A 24213-nucleotide genomic window follows, 5' to 3' on the forward strand; every position below is an offset into this window, starting at 1 on the left:
ATATGTTTATCAACAAGTGCTTGGCTGTGGTCCAATAGTCTCTTTGTTTACTCATTATGAGCTTAATACAGTCCTAAGCAAAGCAGTTCCTACAGAAGAAAGTTTCATTTTTAATGGATAAAACTTTTGTATTTATGTGTTGATTTGGCAGGTCAAGGTGGAAGGCTTTTTGGAGGCTTGTGAGATCTTCTTTTTTCCCTATTTTGAGCTTAAAAACGACAAACGTTCAAAATTCTTCATTTCTGTGGAAAACCTTCTTAGAAAGGTTTTTCTCGCAGTTTAGCTAGTATTGTGAATGATTCCCTTGCACAGCTCCACAAGCTACCCCCGTACGAGGAACAGAAGAACAAGTTAGGAAAATGATGAGAGAAGTGCCTAGGGAAGACAGCACTGCACTGTACATTACAAAGATCAGAGGGAGCCCAGAAGCAGAACTAGGAAAAAACTCTGTTCACAACATGCATCGCAGTGCAGAAATTCCCAGAAAACTCAAATACCATCATTGTCATTTTTGAAATCAAGAAAGCTGGGGAAAAAAAAGTTGCAGAAGGGACCTGATAAAAGTACAAGCTAACAAGTCGCTTCTATGGAAAGGCTTTATTGAGACATTTGACCTTAAACAACAGATGCAGTAGATTTTTAAGTCCAGTCAAAAGACTATCAGTCCTTGAATCCAAACCACCTCCATAACTGGTGAAGAAAGCTATTAAAAATGCATATTTTATTTCTTTCTGAGGAAGGAATTCACTGAAACAATCAGCCAAACAAAAAAGCTTTCAGCCTAAGCAAACAAACAGAAATTGTGTTAGGAAGAGTTTGGAGCAGCACATTCTTCCCAAAATATTTATCATGACTGAGTAGTAAGTAAGCATTAGGTGAAAGAATTAAAGCACAGAATGTGACAGGAAACAACCCTTAAGTTTTTACATACACAACAATACAAATCTGTCCGTTTCATTTGCTGTCACCTCTCGTTGACTGGCAACCTCAGTTAACAGAAGTGATAGAACATGTTTTTTCTTGGTATGTTTACCAGGCCGATGACTAAGAGAGAACATCAAGAATAGAAACCAAGTGACTGGTTTCTTAGAAATAGAAATGAAATTTAGAAAAATGGTGTTAGTGCTTTTAATAACTGGAAGAAAACACAGAACAAATAAGAAACCTACCTGGCAACAGGCAGAAATTAGAAATCTTCAGGATCCCTTAGTGTAGTAAATGACTTGGAAGATCATTCAGAAAAGCTGCAACACAGATATCCATGCTGAAGCTGATCCTGCTCTAGATAAATTCCTGATCAATAAACTGAGATCCAGTATGCAGAGGCTTATTTAAATTATTTTAGTAATACTTATGGCACTGCTCTGAGAAGTATGCTGTCGGTGCAAAATTTGCTCATCAGTATAACAAGGAGAAGGAGGAGGCCCCATCTAGCACAAGCATTGCAAATGAAATAAAGATAAGCCTTTGTGTGCATGCCTGGCATATCATTTAAGTCAAACAGTATTTTGTATTGTCTTTTAAATGTCAGCTATTGCAATAAGCTCTTCATATGAGAATTTTTGTTTTCTTGACTTTTTTCTAAGTTATTTTTGCTACTGTGTTTTAAGGAAGCATTTAGCCTCTGTGGTTCCAAAGAAAAGCTTGAACACAGAAATTGTGTTTTCAGGCATCCGATTGCTGGTCTGTCACCCAGACTCTAGATAGTTGTAGATCACACAGGAGCAGATCAGTGATTCTAATACACAGCAGTTCATAAACATTAGTACATATGGATTTGTATTTCTATAGAAAACAAATCACTCTAATTTGTGATATTCTGACATTTTGTTTATTTGAAGAACGAAAAATAACCCCAAATCAAACATGAATTATGGTATGGCTAAATTGGGAATTACAAGGTCTACAGGAGGGATGATGAAGTCTATGACTGCCTCATTTGGGAAGTGCACATCAACATAAATTTTGCTCTTTCCTGGATGGCTAGACTTGCGACATTACTACCGTCCAGAGAAGTCCAACTTCTACATGCTTACATGTGATATTCCCCAGATGCAGTCTCTTCCACTAATCTTCTAAGTGTTGCATGGGATTCCTTCTGTGTGCAAAAGCTACAGGGCAAACTGCGATCAATGTGTAATTTGACTTGATGCCCTTTGAGTTTCCCAGTACTCTGAAACAGGCAAAATCACTTAGAGTAGCTGATTCAATTTGTCAGGCAGCACTGCGCGTAACGTGTATCGGCCCTAATTCAGTTGTAGCAGAATAGGGTGTCTTGTCACTCCATCAGCACACTGGGTTATTCACAGGAGCAGGGCAGAGTGGGATGTGAGCCATAAGCACTCCAAGCAAGAATATTTAGTTAGAGAGGAGCTCACGTGCATGTAACCACTATTAACAGTCACATAGCAATACATTTTATACAGATAAATTCAGTGATTGTAGATATTGAAAGGAAACTTCGCAGGACAGGGGCTTTCCCACATACCTCACCAAAGCTCTCTGAAGGAATAAAGAAAATCTTCCTTTCGTTGTTTTTCAGCATGGTTTCCAGGTTTCCAGGCTAGCACCTCTCAGGAGATTTTGTGGGGTTTGTTTTGGTTTTCGTTTTGGTTTGGGGTATTTTTGCTCCCAAACTGCCTGACACCATCTGTCCCAGCACTCTGAGGTGCATTTCTGAGAAGGGAAAGGAAGAGGGAGATGCAGATTCCTCCATTTAATATTGGTTTAAACGGTAAAGTTCTTCATACAAATCAGTGAAGGCAGAAGTTCCCGTGCCGTAGCAGACCGCTACACTGCCATCAGACCTTTATGCACACTGTTTGAAATCAGCTTAACAATAGAAAATTATAATAGAACAAACAATGCATGTCTGTTGTTTAGCCTATTAATGTCAGGAAATAGTCATTTACACTAATTGTATCTACATATGAGCAATCAGTTCCGTTGTTTATGGTTTAAAAGTTCACTAAAGAAGACTACGTATTGATACGATACTCTTAATTCCAGGATTTACCTGAGGGCTATGGTAATATTCATACAGGTAGGCAGACAGTGGGCCTATGCAAATGCAGATGCACATTTGTAATTCCCTTTCATAAATAATAGTTTTATAAAATATACAAATGTGGTGTTTCAGTTACGTCCCAGAATCCTATCTTATCTTCTATTCGAAACATGCTAGAACACCTTTGGCCTCTATTGAAAATACAAAGAGATCTAACCTGAGAAAAAAGTGAGATATCCTACATTTGTTTAAACCGCATACTACACTGAAGAATCTTTTATCAAAGATGCAGGAGCACTTACCTTTCCTGATACATTATTTCTTGAAATATCAGGATCCTAGAGAATTCCCCTTAAGCTGCCAGACAGCACGTGCTTTCCCTGATTGTCTCATCTATTGTTTATCTGAGCTCAGAATTAGGCCCAAATAATTCAGACCACAAGGCTTCAACTAGCATATTAACCCAACTGCATACCGTGTTTCATACATAAGCAGTCAAAAATCAAGCATCTGAAATACAGTCAGCACAGAAGACATCACACATTGCGCCCTTCCCATTTTAATTTTAACAAAAAGGCTTCAAAAAGTCTTTACACTTTTGTGCAAATTGCCTGCCCTTTGTGCACCAGCATCCTCGCTGGGGTGCTGATAGCCTGCTCAGGGTACCTACAGTCAACAGGATCTTGCTTTTCACTACCCTGATTAAGTAGGTAATGTTCACTTCCCGGGAATCCCCCGCGGAGCAGCAGCGTTCCTATGTGCCCGGCCGTAACACCAGTAATGACTGGATTCTGAGAGAATTTGAAAACCTTCCTCAACACACTTATTTCTGTTTTTCAACCTATATTCAAAGCAATACTTTGGCAACGTTACGTGATTTTTGACAGGGTTACAGTAAATTCATCATGCTAAACTGAAATGTTTCTGGCAGATGTCTACGCTGCAAAAATCAAGCTATGTGTACAGTAAAATGTGACAACCACAGTGCTACTTCTAGTTGTAAAAATTACACATATAATACTTTATTAATGCTAACCGGCAGCACAATTAAGCAGTATATTATTTTTTTTTATTAGAAAATTTTTATTGAAAAAAGCTGCTTCAGTGTTTTATATGGAATTACAATTTTTAAAAATCAGTCTTGAGTTTCTTTTTCAACCCTTCAGACTTTTTTTCTTACCCACTATCAAATTATTTTTTCAGTCCTTTCTAGTTTTCTTCCTGAAGGCTATCCTGGAACAACTGATTTAGAAAGCTATTTGGTGGGAAAAAAAACCCTGCATCATTAAAGGCGAATACCGTAACTTTTCCGAAAGCAAACATTACAAAACAGGAGACAAAGAAGTAGGATTTATTTTGAAAGCAATTTAAACTATTCATACTTATGGAAATCAAGCTTAAATCATGCAAAACAACTTGTTCCATGAGTAGCAGAATTAATTTTCATTCAGGTGATTTCAGTCTCAGTTTGATTCTCTTCCATTTAATAAAATGTGAAGTTCAGCTGTAGGTTTTTCCACAATTAAACATTTTTAGTAAGTCTCCCTTCTGTGGATTCTCTGGCTGCTTATAAGAGCTGAGAAAGTGCCCCCTCGGTGGGGTAAGGATAGGCCCATACTCCCATTTGTTAGGGTTTGGGGGTTTTTTAATTGCTCTTGTTTTTCACTTGGTATAAATGGGACCAGCAGGCTTAAAAGTTACTAGTAGGGAATAAGAAAATGGACAAACATGCATGCAAGCGTATACATCACAGTGGATTATAAAGCCCTTTTCTCTCTGGGAACCAGGCTAAGAAAAGGGGAAAATTCGTTTCTGTCATTGGAGAAATCCCCATATGCCTCAAAATATAGTCTAACAAACTGCTTATGATTTTTCATAGGGGTCAATTTTCATTTTACCATTTGACTCCCTCAAGAACACCAGAGAAGCAAAGAAGTAGCCTGAGGGAAATAAATAAATAAATAAACCTAATGGTATCGTTTGTGAGTTAAATTTCTTCTGGAGTAGAGGAATGCAAAACTATTGCTGAATCAACGTAACACAGCATCGTAGTAACCTCTAACTAAGGAGCAGGGAAGTGAAATATGCAGTAAAGTCTCTACACACGCCTGACCTTTCCACCTGCTCTATAATTTCCTGCATTGCAACATGTGGAAGAATAGCGTACAAAAAAAAAAGGCCAGTACCCATTTCTTTTCCCCAGCCCAGAGGAACTGGACCTTCTAGTTCTGTATTTTTGGTCTTTTAAAATTTCAGGGTAGATTTGTAATGGTTATGATGAGCCTACTGAAAGCTCACAACACACAAATCCCAGTGGTCCTTGGTTTAATACAACAGAATGCATTGTGTCTTGTAAATTTTCCATAAACTTGGAAAATAAGGTGAACTTTCATCCTTTATTTCAGTGTGAGTGGACTATTTATCTTAACACTGCTGCTCATCTTCCTTTCACAGCCCATTTTATTAACTTTTTTATATTAAGTAAATTCACTTTTTATCTATGATGTTTGTTCTACAGGTAATTCATCTAATTTAAAGTATTTTCTTAGGGACTTCAATTTAGCTTTGCCCTTGAAATTAACATTTAATGTGTTTTACATTTTTGCAATAGAAATTAATCTTTATTTGAATTATTAGCCCAGAACTATAACCTACATTCACCATACTTGAATGTTGGTATGGGAAACATCTGTGACCGCCACGTTATCCCAGACAGCTACCATGAGAGAGGACATACATCTTTGTGCTGTGGAGATCCAGCGCTAGCAGAAAAAAAGCATCATTTCAAGTCCATTTCAATAGATTAAACACATACACTGGTACTTCTCATGCTCCCCCCGGTAAGGGTAAGGAAAGAAAGGAAGAAAGAAAAAAACCCACCCAATCAAACCCCAACCCACAGAGGTGTTGTAGAACCTGTTGGGGGAAGACAGTCAAGGAGCAATCCACCTTGAAGACCTGTCCCTGCTTTGTCTGATGACTTTATCTTTCTTGCAGCGCACAGGTCAGAAAACGTCACTTCCTCATTAGATAATCTCTCTGAACACAGGTGATAAACAGCCCAGAATGCTGCTACTTTTCTTATAGATCTAGAATATATAAAGATATTATGCCAATGAAAGTTTTATGGAAAAACATTTCCTTCTACACTTTTTTAATGTTTGGCAAAAGTAAGAATTCTACAAACCCCATTCAAATGATTAAAATAATCTATTACTGCTGCTAGACAACAAATCCATGAGGTATTACTGCACCATCTCATTTAACCTCTCTAATATGAAAGGAAATAAAATTCCATCCAGTTCAACATTTATTGATTATATATATTTTTTTCTATATATATGTTATATATATGTATGTATGTATATACGCACACAGCCTTTTAAAGGCAAGCGAATCTTTCCAAAAAACATTCGGTCGAGAGCTAAAACTATCAAGAGGTGCGTAATAAAATGCTGCATTTGGCAGTTTGTTCTGCTCATTAATGTCTTCGCAGTTACATTCGGGTAGGAAATTGGACACCAATTTTTGTTTGGCTTTAGATTTTAGCTCTTTCTGGGACAACACGAAAAGCTTCATAACACAGTAGTTTTTCCCTGTGAAGATACCAGGTCATATGATGAAGTCATATCTCAGCCTTCTGATGGATAAACTGTGTAGAATAAGCTCTGCAATTCTCTCCTTTTAAAGCAATTTTATGTCTCTAAGTCATTTCTCTGGCTCTGTTTTGGACTGTTTCTGATTTTCAAAACATGAAGGTCAGAAAGCAGCGTTCTGAAACTGGTTTCCTAAGTACACGCTCCTCCCTGCTTCCACTCACTGCATTACCCATTTAAAAATTGAAAGGTCACAGTGAAAGGCCACAGCATTTTAACTGAAAACTATCATTCAGTACCTTCTTTATCGTGATCCTCAAGTCTTTTCAAAGTATTTAAAATGAATTATTTTTTTACGAAGTAAATTCTAAATATTTCCTTTCCCTTTCATAGAACGAAAAAACATTTTCTCAGAATACGTCCATCCTACCAGGTCCAGATTGCTCTAAATAAGCACCTTATAACAAGGTATGTATTTAATTTACTGTTCCAGCAACTATTGATTCATCTAAAAATTCTGCTAGAAATGCTTCCAGATCATTGATGAAAATGTTGAACAGTGGCAGGCACAGTAGCAATTCCCATAGTACCTCTAAAATCACCCTTTTAACAATGATTTCATTTGACAACTACTGTTTGAGACCTATCAGTTACTCAGTTTCAGTCTACATCATCTGCACATATTAAAGTATAATCTTGCAAATCAGGATGTCATATAAGTCCTAAGTAAAATGTGTGAAGAACTCAAGGATATTATGGCTATACAATTATTTTTATCAGCCAAACTTTTGTTCTCATTAGTGAATAATAATCGAGAAGTATTTGCCATAAGACTATATTGACATGCACTAGTACTTATTCCATAATTTAATTCGTCATTATATCCAGATCAAGCTTCCAATGAATTTCCCCGAGAATAAAATGGGTTTTCCCCAAATTCTAATTATCATTTTTTAACACGAAGAGTAGTAAGGTAGCATCAATCTTTTCAATCAATCATTTCAAAGAAATGCAGTTTGCTTATGTTAAAATGCACTCTTGCCTAAGGTCTTCACAGAATGGTAGGGTTGGAAGGGTCTTAATACTGTATTGTAAGGCTACGACAAAGTTGCAGATAAGTTTAATAAGGAAAACACCACTCTTCAGTAGCAGGGGTTCTGTGCATAGATAAATATGTATTAGGCATCAAAGAAGCAACAAGAACCAATAGAACTGGACAAAAAGCTTTAGTGAAAACACAGAGGATGCTGGATTAGAAAACACAGTGCCAAGCAGAAGTTGCAAGAAACTGAAAGCTGAGATGGAGCAAAAATATGGAAGTAACAAATGAAGATAAGCTTTAATGACATGGTAGATACATTTTCTTTTTTTGGTTGCTAAGACAACACTTGCAGGTCTCCACCTTGGAAATTTTAAAATGCGTTCTACAAATCCCATGAAAATCTTTCAAGTGTTTATGCAGGAGACAATAATGTTGATTAATTGGATTGTTTCCTTTACAGAAGTTAAGGCGCAACTGAAATACCACCAACTTTCTTGCCACAGAAATCCAGGCATGAATAGATTTCTTACCTCAATAGACCATCCGACAACTACGTTTCTCATTAGCAGAGAAAGTCCCTTTGCATGTTGTTCCCTCAGCCTTGTGCTACTTTGAAATGAGAAGCATAGCTCATACAGTCTGTAAAGCCTGAAATGAGTGTCATCCTGAAGAAGACAGGTTGAAGAAACCGGACTGGATTTCTTTGGACTAGGTAAGAGAAAACTCGGCAGGAGTACACAAACTATATGAAAGGTTAATATATGAAAGGTTATGACAAGAGAATGGTGATTGTTCTACACATCCACTGGGAATAGAACATGGATACATCAGTCTTACTTGCAGAAATGAAAATAAGATTAAATGTGATGTTAGAAAAAAGCTTTCTATCTGTAAGACTCCTGTAGCACTAATGCCGACTATCTCAAGAGTGTCCAAAATTCCCTTCATCAGAGGTTTTCAAGAACATGTTTTTAGACACTACTTAAGGTTAGACTGCTGAGCTAGAAGTTCTCTAGAAGTTCCTTCCAACCATGTACTTCCGTGTTTCCACAATATTTGTGTGCATATTTTAGAATTAATACCTTTCAGCATTGGCCTTATTTATACAAATGATTCTGCAAAGTAATTTCCAGAAAAAGTTGGAAGTTAGTATTACACAGAAACACAGTATATTTTTGTCCTTTCCAAACACTTGTGATACAAATCAGCATGATACAGCCTTTTTTCATTTACATGTACCTATACTACAAAAATATTACAGTTCTGCTTTCAGATGCTATAAAAATTAATATCAGCTTTAAAAAGATGTGAAAAATGTAAAAATATCATTTTAACACAAAAACCCCCCACATTTTCACCACAGGTTTTTGTAACAAGAATTGCATATGCAATACATGGAACAATTTAAAAATCATTTTGATGAATTATGAATCACCTGTAAAAAAATAAATAAGTGAAGACATTCTCAATTTTGGTAAATATTTATAGAGCCAAACAATATGAAGTATATGTAACAATCAAATTTCTAGTGAAAATGTGTGCAAGTAGGTTTATTTTGAAAGGAAAATTCCTACTCCCAGTGTCATACCCAATTAAATTCTCCAGGTAATGACCCCATTTGCATAGAGAGCTGAACCCACAAGTGGGAATTTTAATGGGCACACCACCTGAGTACATTAATTGAGAGTGACACTACTTGAACTAGTTTTGTGCTTACCCCACTGAAAATTCTACTCATATTATTTTTAATGTCAAGCTACAAGTCAAATTTCAAGATGATGGATTTGTTCTTTTTTAAGCATTGAATTTGAATAAAAGAAAGCTTTAATTCTGTTATGCATTGCATAGCTTTAACTAATCGTTAGTTCTGATTCTCACCATTGCTTCATTTTTTCAGTGATTGGAATTTAATTTTATTCATTAATTTGTGAATAATTAGATAGAAAATAATGCCTTCAGCAGCTAAATTGCTTTTGGATTGCTGTTTAATGTACTTTTACCAGAATATGTGTTACAGTTAAACTGGCATAATAGTTTACTAAAATGTAATTGTGTAAATATGGCTAATTATTCTTTCTGAAGAAGCAAGACTGCATAGAAGATTTCAGTCATGGATACCTTAATTTTCTTAAACTTAACCCCATGAAAGCTTGATAGTTGCAAAGCAGATTAGTGATGCAGAGACAGCAGTTGCCAATAGTAGCGGAATCCTTGCACCGTGTTTCCCTTTATCCTTCAAAGACTGCTTGTAATGACCTTGAAGTTATTGTGGATTCTAAACCACTGCTGTTAGTCTACATTAAATATGTAATCAAGGTGTCTCCTCCTCACATGAAGAAACAGACAAATGGAGTTGCATTTCCTAGGGAGAAAAGCGAACCCATTCGTTTAATACATTTTTTTCCTCCAGCGTGTTCTTATTAGTCTTCAGTAACTGAAAGTAACACAGAATCTAAAAGCTACCATATATATGCCACTGTAAAAGGTATTAGTTTTAAAATAACGTACTGGTCTTATTATTGTGAGAACTATTTTGAAGATTGCCAGTTTGCAAGACTCTGCGGAGTCCATCTCAACAGAACTTTCAGTTCTTTACTTCAACGAGCAAGACACAATCAACGTATTTTGAACTTCATATATCCAGATATAAAACACTGTTGAGCTACAGTTACTTAGATACATTCCAAAGTTCCAAAGATATCACTTTTACAAGACTATTTGTCTAGGAGTTGCATATAGCAGTGAACATAGAAAAGACGAGGAAATAATTTATAACTTAACATACACCTTGGTCTTGTCCCAGACCTCCATAATAAAAGCCCTTTCTGTTCTCTTTGAATAGCAAAGATTAAAAAAAAAAAACAAACAAAACCAAACAAACCACTTTGTGATAAAGCTAAAAAAGCAAAGTAGGCACTGTGGAAAAAGACTGTAATATGAAACACATACAAGTTGGAGTACAGCGTATTCACAGTGTGGTCACTTTCTGCAACTTGGAGATGAGACAAATTGCAGAAGCCTACCCGACTGATTGAAGAGGAATTGTATAGTGCTTGGGCACCAATTACATACCCTACTGAGATGACATAAAGAGCCTCAATTATAGTGGAGTATTCCATCAGTTAAAATAGCATATGCAGATCAGAATAAAAATTAGTAAGATACTATTAAAGGTATAAAAGGTATTATACAATCTTTCATTTAACATTCAGTTTTTATGAGTATTGAATGGTAATGTACTAACAATTGCTGTGATGTACATACAAAAAGGAGGCAAACAGAAATGTATGTGGTGTTTTACTAAATTCGGTTTTAAGTGAGGTGAACTAAAAACCATATAGAGATTAAGATCACCAAATCAAACTCAACATTTGTCTGTTTTGCAGAATGGTAACTCAGAGAAATTTCTCTCTTTTGAACTATAGTAGAAATAACCCATCATATCAAAGACTTCTAAAGAGAAAGGCCATCCTTTTATGTCACTAGCACCAAATCACTGGTAAATAGCATAAACTAGTGCTTATGAAGAGGCTGAATTTTGTGCAAGCGATCAACTTCACATTTGAGTATACTGAGGACAGTGAACAAGTGCATCACGGAAATGGGTGCAGGATCTAATTTTTATTGACCTTCTTTCAATATCCTGATGCTACAATTGAGCTAAGGTCCCCCTGCTCTCTTTGGAAGTGATAAGAACTGGCAGAAGGGTCAGAAGGTAGGAAAAAAGTAAGATTAATGCCTGTAGGATTCTACAGCTACTACTATCACCAACACTTTCTGAATTCTTCCAACACATGATGTACACACTCACATATAGACAGAAAGAGGGACAGAGAGGGTACCAGAGAGATATTTCTCTGATCTTTAATTTAATTTTGGAGCCAAGAGCAAGATTTCAGATAGATGATTCATTCTTTGATTCATTCTATGGTATATCTGTTGCCTTTTAGAAAGTCATAAGACTGCTGACAAAAGGAGCTTTACTGTGGAAATACATCAATACAATTGGCATTGCTCTCCAAAAGCATACATCAAATACTGCCATCATTACAACAATTTTTAAAATTTTAAAAACTGTGTGAACAGCTCAGAAAAGCTTCTAATTTAGAAGATCATAAAAATAATGATTCACCAAACTCAACAAACGGTTCTTAACATGAGCACTATGGCTGAAATAGAGTCATTATTCAATCCAAATGTTCATGATCCTCCTTCACAGAAGCCATTTTTTTCTAGAAATAATTTGTATTATGGATACGGGCTACAGCACCTGTAATAAGTCTAAAATGCTGATATTTGTCTATGCTTTTATCAGTTCTCACACAAACAGTTATTTTGGCACGCTGTCTCAATGGCAAGACCTCACTGTACACACTCAAGCACAATTTCTGTCAGTTTTAACATCTTACCTCTGTAATGTCCAGAGGAGACATATCGGAATTTTTTTAGACCCTCTAAAGGCCCAAATATACACAGACATGGTATAACATTCAATAAATATAAAACAGACATAGAAAAAAAATAGAAAAATTAACGCAAAAGACTAGATATGCAGTTTCTGCAGCTTTAAAGTAGCATCAGCATGTTCACACTCAGCTTAAGACAACACGAAAAAAAATATCTTTGCTTAAATCACAGTTGAAACAGTCTATTCTATCCGTGTTTAAACTGATTTTAAAAACATACCTTACTTTAAAATAGTGGTACTGTTTGTAAGCCTCCATTTCTTAGGCCGTGTAGGCCCTTAGACCTTAGCATGTCTACTGCAATACTATGAATCGCCTGCACTCTGTTCAGCTTGTTTTTGGTAAACTGAAGACTATTGCTGCAGATGTATTAAAATAATTTTCATTTTGTTCAAATTTAATCATTACTGGAATTCCACCTCAGTAATACAATTTCACTAAGGAATGAATTTGCCCTTTTAATGATGAACTTTTTTTTACTGTTGGAGATTCATGCTAGCACAGCTTCCAGTGCCTGAGTTGGTTTAGCTCCACCTGGGAGACGACTCTCCTTTACAGGCTCACCTTCTGTGCAAAGCACCCAAAAGCCAAAGCCTCCAGGAAGTCTTATAACAGAAAAAAAATCACAAATAAGACAAGAAATTATCAGTCAGAAGAGTAACAGGGTAAGACTAGAAGAAGACGATATCCCAAAGTTTCAAAATAAAGATCTTTATTTCAAAATAGTGTTTGAGAATAGCACATCCAGTTGATAATAAAATACAAACAGCAAGTTACCATTTTTTCAAATGGGACAGTTTGCAGAGCTGAACTGTACTGAAACACTGTACAAGTTCACAAGAACTATTATAAAACAGACAGTTAAGTTCTGATGTTTTAATTTTATTTAAACTATATTTTCACATTTGTCTCCTTCTAATTCTGCTTGTTTTAATTACACAAGGTGCTTACAAGATTGTCTATAGAGAGAAAATTAAAAAACAGAATTTAAGAATATAAATATAGAAAGGAATTCCTTAAACTACATACTAATATTCTCTGCTACAAAGATACATTTTACAAAAGTGCTAATATCTCTATGACAAACAGTAGCAGATTACATTTAAATGTCAAACAAATCACACAATGTTTTACTCTTCAATTGTCGGTAATACTTTGATACTAATTGCTATGAGGGTTAATAAACACTGTTTTCACTTTCTAGTATTTCACAAGTGAAGTGGGAATAGAAATAATATATCTGCACATCTGTGTGTGTGCATGTGTGTGAGAGAGTCTGCACACATACGCATGTACGCATGAACAGAGTTCTTGTAATTATTATTTGTATTTTGACAGTACTGGAAGTAAATGCTTAATAGTAAATACAGTTCCCAGGTTTTCATAATTTCAGTAAATCAAGAAAACCTCTGAGTTTCTGTAAGTAGAAACAAGGGTTTGCGCAGAGCAAACCCTTGAGTATAAATAAACTTTTACGCAGCTAAAGGACTCCCTAGGTTGGTATTTTCTTTTATTTTTAAATTATCTCGTCCTGTGGTAAAAGTGATTTTTACTAACATCCAGTATTTGCTAAAAGCTTGATATGCTAATGTGCAATTTTCCAAACACAAAACTGGAACTCCTCCAGCAGGGCAGGACAGGAGACTGAAAGTCCTCTTGTCCATCCCCAAAAGCACAACCAGACAAGAAACAGCCACAAGTCCCATCTCTGTGGCCAGAACACGAGGAAGAACAGTTCATGGTGCTGCCTAGCCCCAGAGAGCATGTCCCCATCACCACGGTCTCAACCATAGACCAACAATGGGCGAAGCACTGTCTAGAGTTTTTCCAAGGTGCATCTAGTCCCAGTGCTCACTGTGATGCCCCCAATTTCCCCAGAGGCATTATTCCTTACAAAGGCAAAATGCCTCCAGGCGCTGCCACTCAACCAAGGCACCTCTTCCCCTTTCCCAATGTGGTTCAGATTTTTAGGAGTCATAATTGAGCCCCATGGGCCTGATTCTGAGCTCAGGGAATTTATCAATTTAACTATATGATTCCTTATTAGCCTGCCTATTACCATAATATCTTTGTGCTCTCTAGCTGGAGCTAAACCAATGGAAAATTCTGACATTAATGGAAACGCGCTTAGTTTATGCAACACAGATCTGAATCTGGACCAATACATTGAAAAAAACCAAACCCATAAGAATCGATTGTTCTAGTAACTATCAAAAACAGATAAGAAACCCTCTGAGTAAATCTGCGCTGCATCAGAATATACCACAATACTGCAGACGTTAAGGCAAAACGTAACACCTCCCAGCTCCCTAGTATAGTTGAGGATTTGGCTATGTTACCTTCAGTGATAACTTGCAGTAGTAGGCACTACTAGTCAGTGTTCACAGGGAGAAGCTTTGGTTAATATCAGACCATTTGTTGACTTAGCTTCACATTCCTGTGATCTTTAGCTTGTCACATTTGCATAAATTGAATTCACTACAGCGGAAAGAGACACTTATGGTCAATTCACTCAATAGAAATGTACTATTGGCTATCGATGACTCTTGTAACAAGGCCTAAATTTACGAGATCCAGCAATCTACAAATGGGAAATCTGGAGCGTAGATAGGAAAGTTTAAGTGTGTGAGATCGAGATGTGTAGGTGGTTTACACAGAAAAGTTAATGAGCTACAGACATGGAGGAGAGAAACTAGCAGATGTTAAAGAAAATGGGTACCTTTACTCCCCAAATCTGGGAATGCCATAAACTTCTTTATGTGTCAGACCAAAGTCATTTCACAATTACAGAAAAACTTAATGGCGTAACAGGGAAAAAGTTGCCCACCAGATCCTAACTGTATTTTTCAAACATTTTAAATCACATTCCTTTTATTTTTAAAGGATGTCATACATTTTTAAAATGTCCTTTTTTTACGCAGTTATTTAAAAATAACACTTAAAACGTATCTGAGAATAAACATTTTTGCATTTGCTTTTTGCATTCGCTTTTTGCATTCGATGACAGAATTCCTTCATGAAGTCAGTTTTAATTTCATGTTTATACCCTGTTTAAATTCTGCCATCCTCTGCGGATCTTTCTCACACAGTGAAGAAATAAATACTAAGTTATGTGATACTGGCTGTAAAACCACAAACACTGACAAGGCCACTAATGTAAAGATTTAGATTCTTGAATTAATTTCTGATAATTTCCCTTTTATAGCCAATTTTTTAAGATTTGTCTATTGGTTAGTTTGTTAGTCTAAGGATATATTTCATGTCTACATAGATTTCCAAAGTCTCTTTCGAAAAAGAAGCATTTCAAGTAGTATTAGTACTGAAGTAAAATGTAAGTTCTCTATTCTGGCTTGATTGATAACAACAAAATCTTGGTACTGTAGTCCATGGCAAAACTTACATTGACTTTAGTTTGCCTAATATTCCCATAGTATCAATACTGACAATGGAAAATACCAGCAATCTCTCCCAAACCAACGAGATATTCAGAAAAAAAGAAATACTGCCAATGTGACCACTGTAGCAAAACCAAGAGTAGACTCCTGACGCTGACTTTGAATTAAGTTTAAAATAATAGACCAAAGTTGCTTTTACCCCAAAGAGATTGAAATGAAGACATTTTGCTTTTCAGAATGCCTGTAAAGGCATGTTATGCATGGAGGCATTTGAGTGTTTAAACATTAAAGCTGGCAAAGGCAAATACTTAAGGTTTTGCCCTGTAGTCTCTTCTCTGACCAAAACCTGGCACTCAATTCGAATGGCAATTTTGCCCTCATACGGCCTGTGGTACCAGACCTATAATTCGGTTTCAATAAAGTCTTCCATTTGCAAAGCCAAAAGGAAGCTGGAATGTAGCTTGAGTTTCACGTACAAAACTATACCATTTGTGTTAGAATACATATTTGAGGATTGCTTTTAAAAAAACGTATTTATATATAGGGAATTAACAGTGCAATACCAGTTGGTTGTGTGAAAATCTTACCTTGTCTTTCTTCAAATGTATTTAAAGAAAAGCTCTCCAGTTTTATAGAGAATAAAATAAAAAGGGATAAATGTTTCATGATGGGAAGCAGATCCCACAGCATTCCATGCAGATCTCCAAGCAATCTGAAGATTCACAGCAAGCGTCCATTATGCCACAGTCCATGTCACACGGGCAGTTACAGTCATCCCCCATCTCGTCCCCACAGCAACAGCAGCAGGCCTCCGATGTGCAGATGCCACAGGATGCTTGTCCCAGAACAATGTTACAGAGGGTAAGAAATTCACAGAACAAGCAAGCCAGGATACAGTGAACACAGCAATCTTCATACGTACCAGTTCAGTAACATGCCATGTATGAACAAACAAAACAAAAAAACAAACAAAAAAAAGGAAAGAAAAAAGAAGAAAGCATTAGTATGTTATTTTAAATACAATTATATCACAATACAAAATAAATAGCCAAAAGCCAGTGGTTCAGAATAGACATAAGCTAACACCATAAGGAACATTTTCCACATTCAAGGTCACTTTTGCAGCCTAACTTGTCTCCAATTTAGTATTGGTTTAGGTGCAAGTTTCCTTTCCCCACTTCACTTCATGCAAATCTCAAGTACTAAACATCCACTTAGATCCATTTCTCCAGTCATTTATATGTAAAATATCTATATCTTTTATCTTCAGTCATAATTTCTTCCAGCAGGCCCATAAAGCGATTTAAATTAAAAAAAAAAAAAAAAGAAAATCAGCTTATGAAGGAAACAAAACCTATTTCCAGCCTCTCCCAGTGCATCTTGCTCTTCTGAATCTGTTTTGTTGGCTTGCTAGTTATGAAGAAAAATAAGGGAGCTGCCACAACATTTCTGCTTTCTTTATAGTTTTATGCACACCTTAAAACCAGCATAACAGCACATTATATGTATTTCTGCACTTTCAACAATATATAAAAGATTCAGTCAAAATACAGATTTTCGTATTGCTTTTCTACACGAATCTCTTGGTAATCCTTTTAATGTACTACTTTAATCTTCAATAGAGTTCATACCTACTCCTGAACATCAATATCCATCTCATAAGTACTACTAAATTACATGAGGTAATTGAGGTGTCCCACAAACTCCGCAAAAAATATGGCACCCAAAAAGAAAATACATGCAGTAACTTCAAACAATTAATATAGCCATGAGACATGACAGGAAAACACAAAGACTGGAACTAAACATGACTCAGTGAAAAGGAGACTGCAGGAGTGAGGGATGTACTCAGTCGTTTTCAGTCTCCTCCCATAGTAAGCACGTAAAATGCATAAAGCATATTTAATTTGTAAGAGGCAGTGAACAGTCATCCAGAAACAAAAGGAAAACTTAAAAATACAAGAAATGTTCAGGATAGAGAATTATTGCTCTTTCCTAGCCTCAGCTTTCATTCTTCTTTTTACTGCTTTCAAGCCTTGAACTCCTTCAGCCACAGACAGTTGAAGATTGGGAAAATGTTCTGGGGACAATACTCTGCACCATCTCATCCTTTCCCTGTCCCTTCAGTCTATCACAGGTAGGAAATACAGGATATTGAGCTACATGGGCATTTGTTCTCACCACCTACAGATGCTACGTTCTTACAGTTCACAGGCTAGAGACTGTTATCACAGGGGAAAGCTTGCAATTACTCGCAACAGTGATACAATTGCCAGGCCTCCTAAAAATATTCATAATGTCAAAAATCATAGAATCATAGAATGTGTTGGGTTGGAAGGGACGTTTAAAGGTCATCTAGTCCAACGTCCCTGCAGTAAGCAGGGACATCTTTAACTAGATCAGATGCAGTAACTATGGCAAATACCTTGATTGATTCAAAGTACCTCTAACGTTGCAGGAACTTTGACAGCAGGATAGTGCAGATGACTTTACACAAGTAACCATGAATACTTACAGCAATGCAGTGACAGAGGCTCAGACTTGCAAAATCTGTCCCAAGAAGCAAGGTAGCTGATCTCTTAGGCCATACTAAACCTCACATTGCTGAGGATTGATTTCTCCTACTTACTACACTACTTAGGTCCAAACTTAGCTTGGGAATACCTGTACTGCAATATGGCCACAGTCGTAATATAAATAATGAACGCTTATGCCCAAAGGAAAAAATGGAAATATCAGGAAAAGCAAGAAGGAAAAAAAAACCCAACCTCAAAAACTCCCTACTACTGTGCAGGAAGTAAAACTGAGAGGAAATCACAGGTAAGATTGAGCTGTTTTTAAAGAATGTTATTGCTTGCACTAAAAGGCTGCTTTTCCTGAAGAAATACTGTCGCTAAATAAATGACCTTCATAGAAAACCCAGAAGATAAGTGAAATAAAGCTGGGGAGTATCAGTTCACTGAAGAGGACCAAAGCCAGACCGATAGCGATTAATTAGCTGGTTGTCATGGAGATGCTGTTAAATTTGTTCAGGTACAATCTCCTTTCAGATTTTCTTTTAATATGAAGAAAGAAGATAAAGAAGCCAAGAGTTCTAAGAAGCCTTCATATTTGAGGAACTGAGATTTTTACTATTTTGCATCTTTAAAACATGGCTGAAAGAAGATAATACCACAACAAATTTTGTTCTACAAATGTATTTTTAAACAAAACACCATAATAAATCTTCATGTGTATCAGTATTGAAAATAAGATGCCCAAACAAATCTTGCCTGCTTCATGCAAGGATATGTACAATTGCAGGGAGAGAAATAAACATTCACATAAATTATAATATACATATTTATTGATGGCCAAGAGACAGAGTTCATAGGTTAAACAAAAGGGACTACACTCAGATAGCACCTTCTGGACCCACAAAAGAATTTTTCCCTCGTAATCTAAAAAAACACTAAATCAGTACTTCCAAGAAGAGTCTGTGTTGATTTAAAAAAAGGTATTTCGAAGATAAATGCTATCAAAAATGGTCCAACACACAGGAAGAAATTTTGGCCATTAGTGCTATAGTGGACACTCTGTGGAGGGTCTTTCTTTCCAATTCTTCTTCACTGATTGAAACGCTAAAAGGATTTTTTTACCTACTGTTTATTTTTGTTTGCCTCTCCCCAGATGGCAAAACTAATTTTCCATTCAGAAAATCTTTATATAACAATTTTACTTAACCTACACAAACACTTAACACAAAGCGGAGATACCCTTTACTGCTCTCTTCATTCTTGCAATGACTCATTCGTACAATGAACATAAACTTTAATCCACATTTCAAGGACAAACCTGAAATAATCATGCTTTTATATTCTTCATGTTATTGACTTTTAATAGCTATCCAGGTAGCAATTATTTAACACATGACAAAGCATGCTGTTACCTAGTCCTACCTAACTTGCTGAATTCAGAACCATGACTCTAAAGGTCTGCAATACATTTGAATAAAATGGGTGGAAGAATAATTTCTTCCATGTATGACTCCTTAGCTTCTTATCTACAGATGTAATTATAAGGAAAAGGAAAAGGTACAGTCACAGTCGTTTTTTGTAATAATAACAAATCTACATGCTACCCAAAACTCACACATCCTTCTCTAATACCCATATTCCTACAGCAACCTGTCAGTTTCATAGAAAAAATTATATATAGCTAAAACCCACTTCCTTTGGTTGCTGTTGCAGGGTGGTGAAATCCAGCCATGAAGAAGAAGCTATATAAAGTTCCCTCCAAAAGAGATGACTTCAGATTTTTCATTACCATGTTGGACACCACTAAAAAATACTTCACTGCTTGCACAAGATTCTCTAATAATTCTTTCCTGCTTCCAAAACCAAAGAGACTATTTTAAATTACAAATTATTTTAAATTTCAATACTATTTTAGCATGTTGAGAATAAAGATTATACTTAACTTCCACTCTTTGACCTTACCACATCAAAATCCTAATAGTTTTTGCAGGTGAGTGAATTAATCCAACTGGAACTAAACTTGATTTATACATTTGGGAAGAATTTGGAAAAAAAAAGTAAATCTGATGATCTTAATGTCTGACAATATGTTTTCTGGAAACTTTGAATATATTTTAGTCTTTTCTGATAAAGAAATGATACAGTGATACCAGTTACGACACTGTATTAATGTAAAGATGTGATAGCTTAAAATGATCTGTTTCTTTAAGTTCTTTTTTGTTGTTGTTGTTTGAGAATTGGAGGTTTTCTCTTTCTTCTTTTCCCATTAGATATACTAATGCAATTTAAGGATTTGGTGTGTGCCTTTATCCAGGGCCAAACTCCATCTGCCTTGATGTTCATGATGCAGTACTGTTGATAAATAGTGAATTCCCAAGTTTCTTGGGGTTTAAGTTTCCATTACATACTTTCACAGAGAAAGAAGCAATTAGTCTATGTCTCACTACGTAAGCCCACCATTAACGAAGATAAGCTTTTCCTCAGGACTTCCACACTACACCACACCAGTCTCAAATTTCCATTGCTTTTCAGTTCTTCTATTACACTTTTCTCTAATTAATGTAGAAATGCTGCACAACAGGCCGGCACTATCCAAAAGTAAGGATGTGAAGTGTCAAACACTGTACAGAGGTATGCTTTATTTTTAAAAAAACAACCAACCTGCCAAACCAGTACTTCTGCCCTAATTCCTTTATCAAATGCATTTATGATTTCATCAAAACACCATATCACATTGTGATGAATTACGATAGGCTTGGTCTGTAGGCAGTGATAATATATTTTATTAGACCAACTCACATCTGGGGAAAAAAGATGAGCTTTCAGATACTCAAATTTATCTTCAATTATCCTTTCATTTTGCCTGGGATGAAAGTTAGACCTGAAGTTAAAAAGGTCACCCCATGCAGCACTTTTAAATACCGATGTAAGTAAAGCTGTTTCCTTAGTCCTTTGGCACATCCCCAAAAGTTACAGATTTGTTAGGGAACTTCATCAAAACTGTTAAACAATGCCAAGGCAAATAGAAACCCAACCAACTCGTCCAAGTTTTTGCGGCTTATATCACACATGCACATCCAGCTACTTTGTGCTGATTTAACCGGAGTGTATACAGTACCTGTAACGTCTACTTTAACTGGATTATAAGTGTTACCTCAGACAATATCCAGATAAGAAATAGCCTAAAATCCCTTAAAACAGTTTGCACGCTGTTATTCAAAGCCCAGAGGGCCCCGCTCTCTACATTATCCCAGTTGTAACAGCTATGCTTGTTTAAGGAAAAGAAACAACATCAACAATAAACCAACTTTAATTTCTGTCCATGACTTTAAACATTTGGACTTGCACACCACTTTCGGTTTCTAAAATCTTTGCCTACAGATATTACCTTGATATCCAATTCCTTTTAAGCATCGAAATACATATTCCTTTTACTTCAACTTCCCTTTTATCACCTGCTCGTCATTTTTATGAAAAGATGCAGCTCTGCCTAAGAACTAGACTTTTAAGAGAACCATTGACCATCGAAACTCTACAAGGGATACAGAAGTTAAACTGAAAAAGGTACAGAGAAACATGCGTGCAGGCTGATCTGTGCTGCTTTTGTAATGTTTGACACTAACCTGTCACAGACTGACCCAATAAGCTTTCATACCAAGCAGGCAGGTCACATATGATAAAAGGTTTTCATGTCTGCAACGGTAAATAAGCTCACTTACAGGATGGCGACCTTGGTCGTCTTCTTACTAACTATATTCACTGAGTTCAGACAACTCAAAACAAATCTCCAGGCACTCTGCTGTCTCACAGCGAGAATCAAAAAGGGCAAAACCGCAATCAAAGTGGCAGCCGAGGTCCTCAGCAGGGGTTTACTCCGGGCCCCTGCAGAGCCCTGAACAGAAGCCCCAGCAGGTGCTACAGGCATCCTGCCGGCTGGCGGCGGCGGGGATGAAGATGTGGCGCCGACGGTGGAGAAAACCCACAAGCCAAGCGGCACTGCAGGCAAAGAGACGAAGAGAAACCACCCGGCACAAGTTTCTTAAAGGTGTGTGTTACACAGAGGTGGGGCAGCAGCAAGCACCACTCCATCACACCACCACTCCCCCAACACACAGCTTGGTGTGCAGCCCCTGCTACCCATCCCTTTCCAGAAAACTCCCTGCACTGCGGAAAATGCTCAAGGAAAAATAAGAAATGCAGAAAGAACAAACTGACCTGTCGCATGGAGTATAGTTATCCCCAGATAACGGAGCTACTTTTATTTAGATAGGGGAAAATACAGTTACAAATCAGAGAATCATAGAACCATAGAATCATAGAATGGTTCGGGTTGGAAGGCACCTTAAAGATCACCCTGTTCCATCCCCCTGCCATGGGCAGGGACACCTCCCACTAGACCAGGTTGCTCAAAGCCCCATCCAGCCTGGCCTTGAACACTTCCAGGGATGGGGCATCCACAGCTTCTCTGGGCAACCTGTTCCAGTGCCTCGCCACCCTCACAGTGAAGAATTTCTTCCTAATATCTAATCTAAATCTTCCATCTTTCAGTTTAAAACCGTTACTCCTTGTCCTACCGCTCCACTCCCTGATAAAGAGCCCCTCCCCATCTTGCCTGTAGGCCCCCTTTAGGTACTGGAAGGCCGCTATATCATAAGAGATATTTCAGCATTTCAAAATAGAAAACAATCATCTCTATTGATCAAGAAAATTAAAATGTTGCCTGAACAGGCAAATTACACTGCAAAATGCATAGAAACTTCCATCAAAGCTTGTATTCTAAACTTTCGATACAGATATAACCTCAGGAGTAAAATGATCCAGTTCAAACATACAGATACACTAAGAAACATGCCAATTTACAATATCTAAGGCTTCCTTAGAATACGAAGCTTTCATTGCCATCACTCATGACTGCAAATACTGAGACTAGTTAGGCACTAGCTAGACCATAACCTTATAAAATGGATACTGCGGGAAGACATTCTTTCTTTACAGGCCCTGTTTTCCAGTCACTCCTGTCACACAACATGTAAATCACCTCCCAAGACTTCTATACAAACGAAAATAAAAACCATGCTTAAAACAAACCACTCTTCAAAACACCTTCTTAAAAATCACAGGTTTGACCATATGTTAATATTATTTCCCCACTGCCTGATTGACAACTGCGTTTTGATACAACCTTGTCTAACAGAAAACCCTCTGTTTAGCACTTCGTGCTCAGGCAGAAATCCACTTTGAATCAATTTCTAAAAGGTAACAAGGGAAATTTTGGCCCAAGTAGAGAGATTTGCAGGATACTAACTAAGTAGCTGCCTAAATGCTACTTAATGCTACGGGATAGATTTCAGAAGTGTATGTATGTTTAAAAAAAGAGAGAGAGAGATGGCCAGCAGATATTTCTGCAACGATAGGCTCTTCATGGTGTAATGCGCACTCATACTGAATTTCAGTAAATAATACTAATCCAATAACAGAACAGTATATAAAAGCAAAATTACTGCTGCTCTTGTGGCACTCAAGAGGAAAAAATAATAAATAAAAAAAATCTTATTCAAAATCGTCTGTCCAAAAGGAAAGTAAAGGTGACTGAAAACTATTTTTCGGTTTATACAAAGTTATATAAACCAACCTAAGATGCTCCTACTTCAGAGGTCTGCTACCTTGCTAAGAGAACTACTCATTACTTTCCATGTGTACGAACCTAGTTGTTCTTAAGACCCTGGCTTAACACAAAGGCTGTTTCATGGTCTTTCTTTGTCTTCAGCTAAGCCATCAGTATCACTTGGGATACTCTAATAAATTAATGTAGTCAGCAGCATGAGTTAAATAGTAGCCACCAGCCCCATGCTTGTATTCAACATCTAGAACAGATGAAGTTGCATTATATTAAAAAGAAGGGGGAAAAAAGTCTCGTTCAAATGCACCCTGAAATGTTGAATTTTAAACACTGGATTTTAAAAAAACCCCACACGTTGGGTGAGATTGTTCACCACATCTCTAAGCTCAGTGGCACAAGATACACAGTGCAGAAGGTTGAGGAAGGTTGCTTCAGGCCTTGCTCCTGGAAAAGCACAAGTGGCAACTTAAATCTGGCAGCAAGGCTACATTGCCTGTCCTTCCCCAGAGCCTTGCCCCCACGCTGTAGGCTTTCTTTATCTACCTCCCTCCTGCATCTAGCCTTATTGTAC

The 24213-nt window shown here is 36.9% G+C and overlaps 1 protein-coding gene across 7 annotated transcripts in view; it reads right to left on the reverse strand.

Annotated features, from left to right (window-relative positions):
• Positions 1–531: 531 nt before the first annotated feature.
• The window catches only part of MDFIC (MyoD family inhibitor domain containing), a 65893-nt gene continuing 42211 nt past the window's right edge, over positions 532–24213 (reverse strand). For 5 of the 7 annotated variants that reach the window (XM_074603858.1, XM_074603728.1, XM_074603948.1 and 2 more), the window contains exon 5: positions 12807–16416. In XM_074603858.1, coding sequence (XP_074459959.1) covers positions 16169–16416 — 248 coding nt within the window. In that variant the 3' untranslated portion in view covers positions 12807–16168. Of the gene's footprint in view, positions 1245–2488; positions 2677–12806; positions 16417–24213 lie in introns of those variants that run through there. The other 2 variants (XR_012589474.1, XR_012589494.1) reach the window with 2 other exon arrangements.

This window comes from Larus michahellis, chromosome 1 (genome assembly GCF_964199755.1).
Source record: "Larus michahellis chromosome 1, bLarMic1.1, whole genome shotgun sequence".
NCBI lineage: Eukaryota > Metazoa > Chordata > Aves > Charadriiformes > Laridae > Larus > Larus michahellis.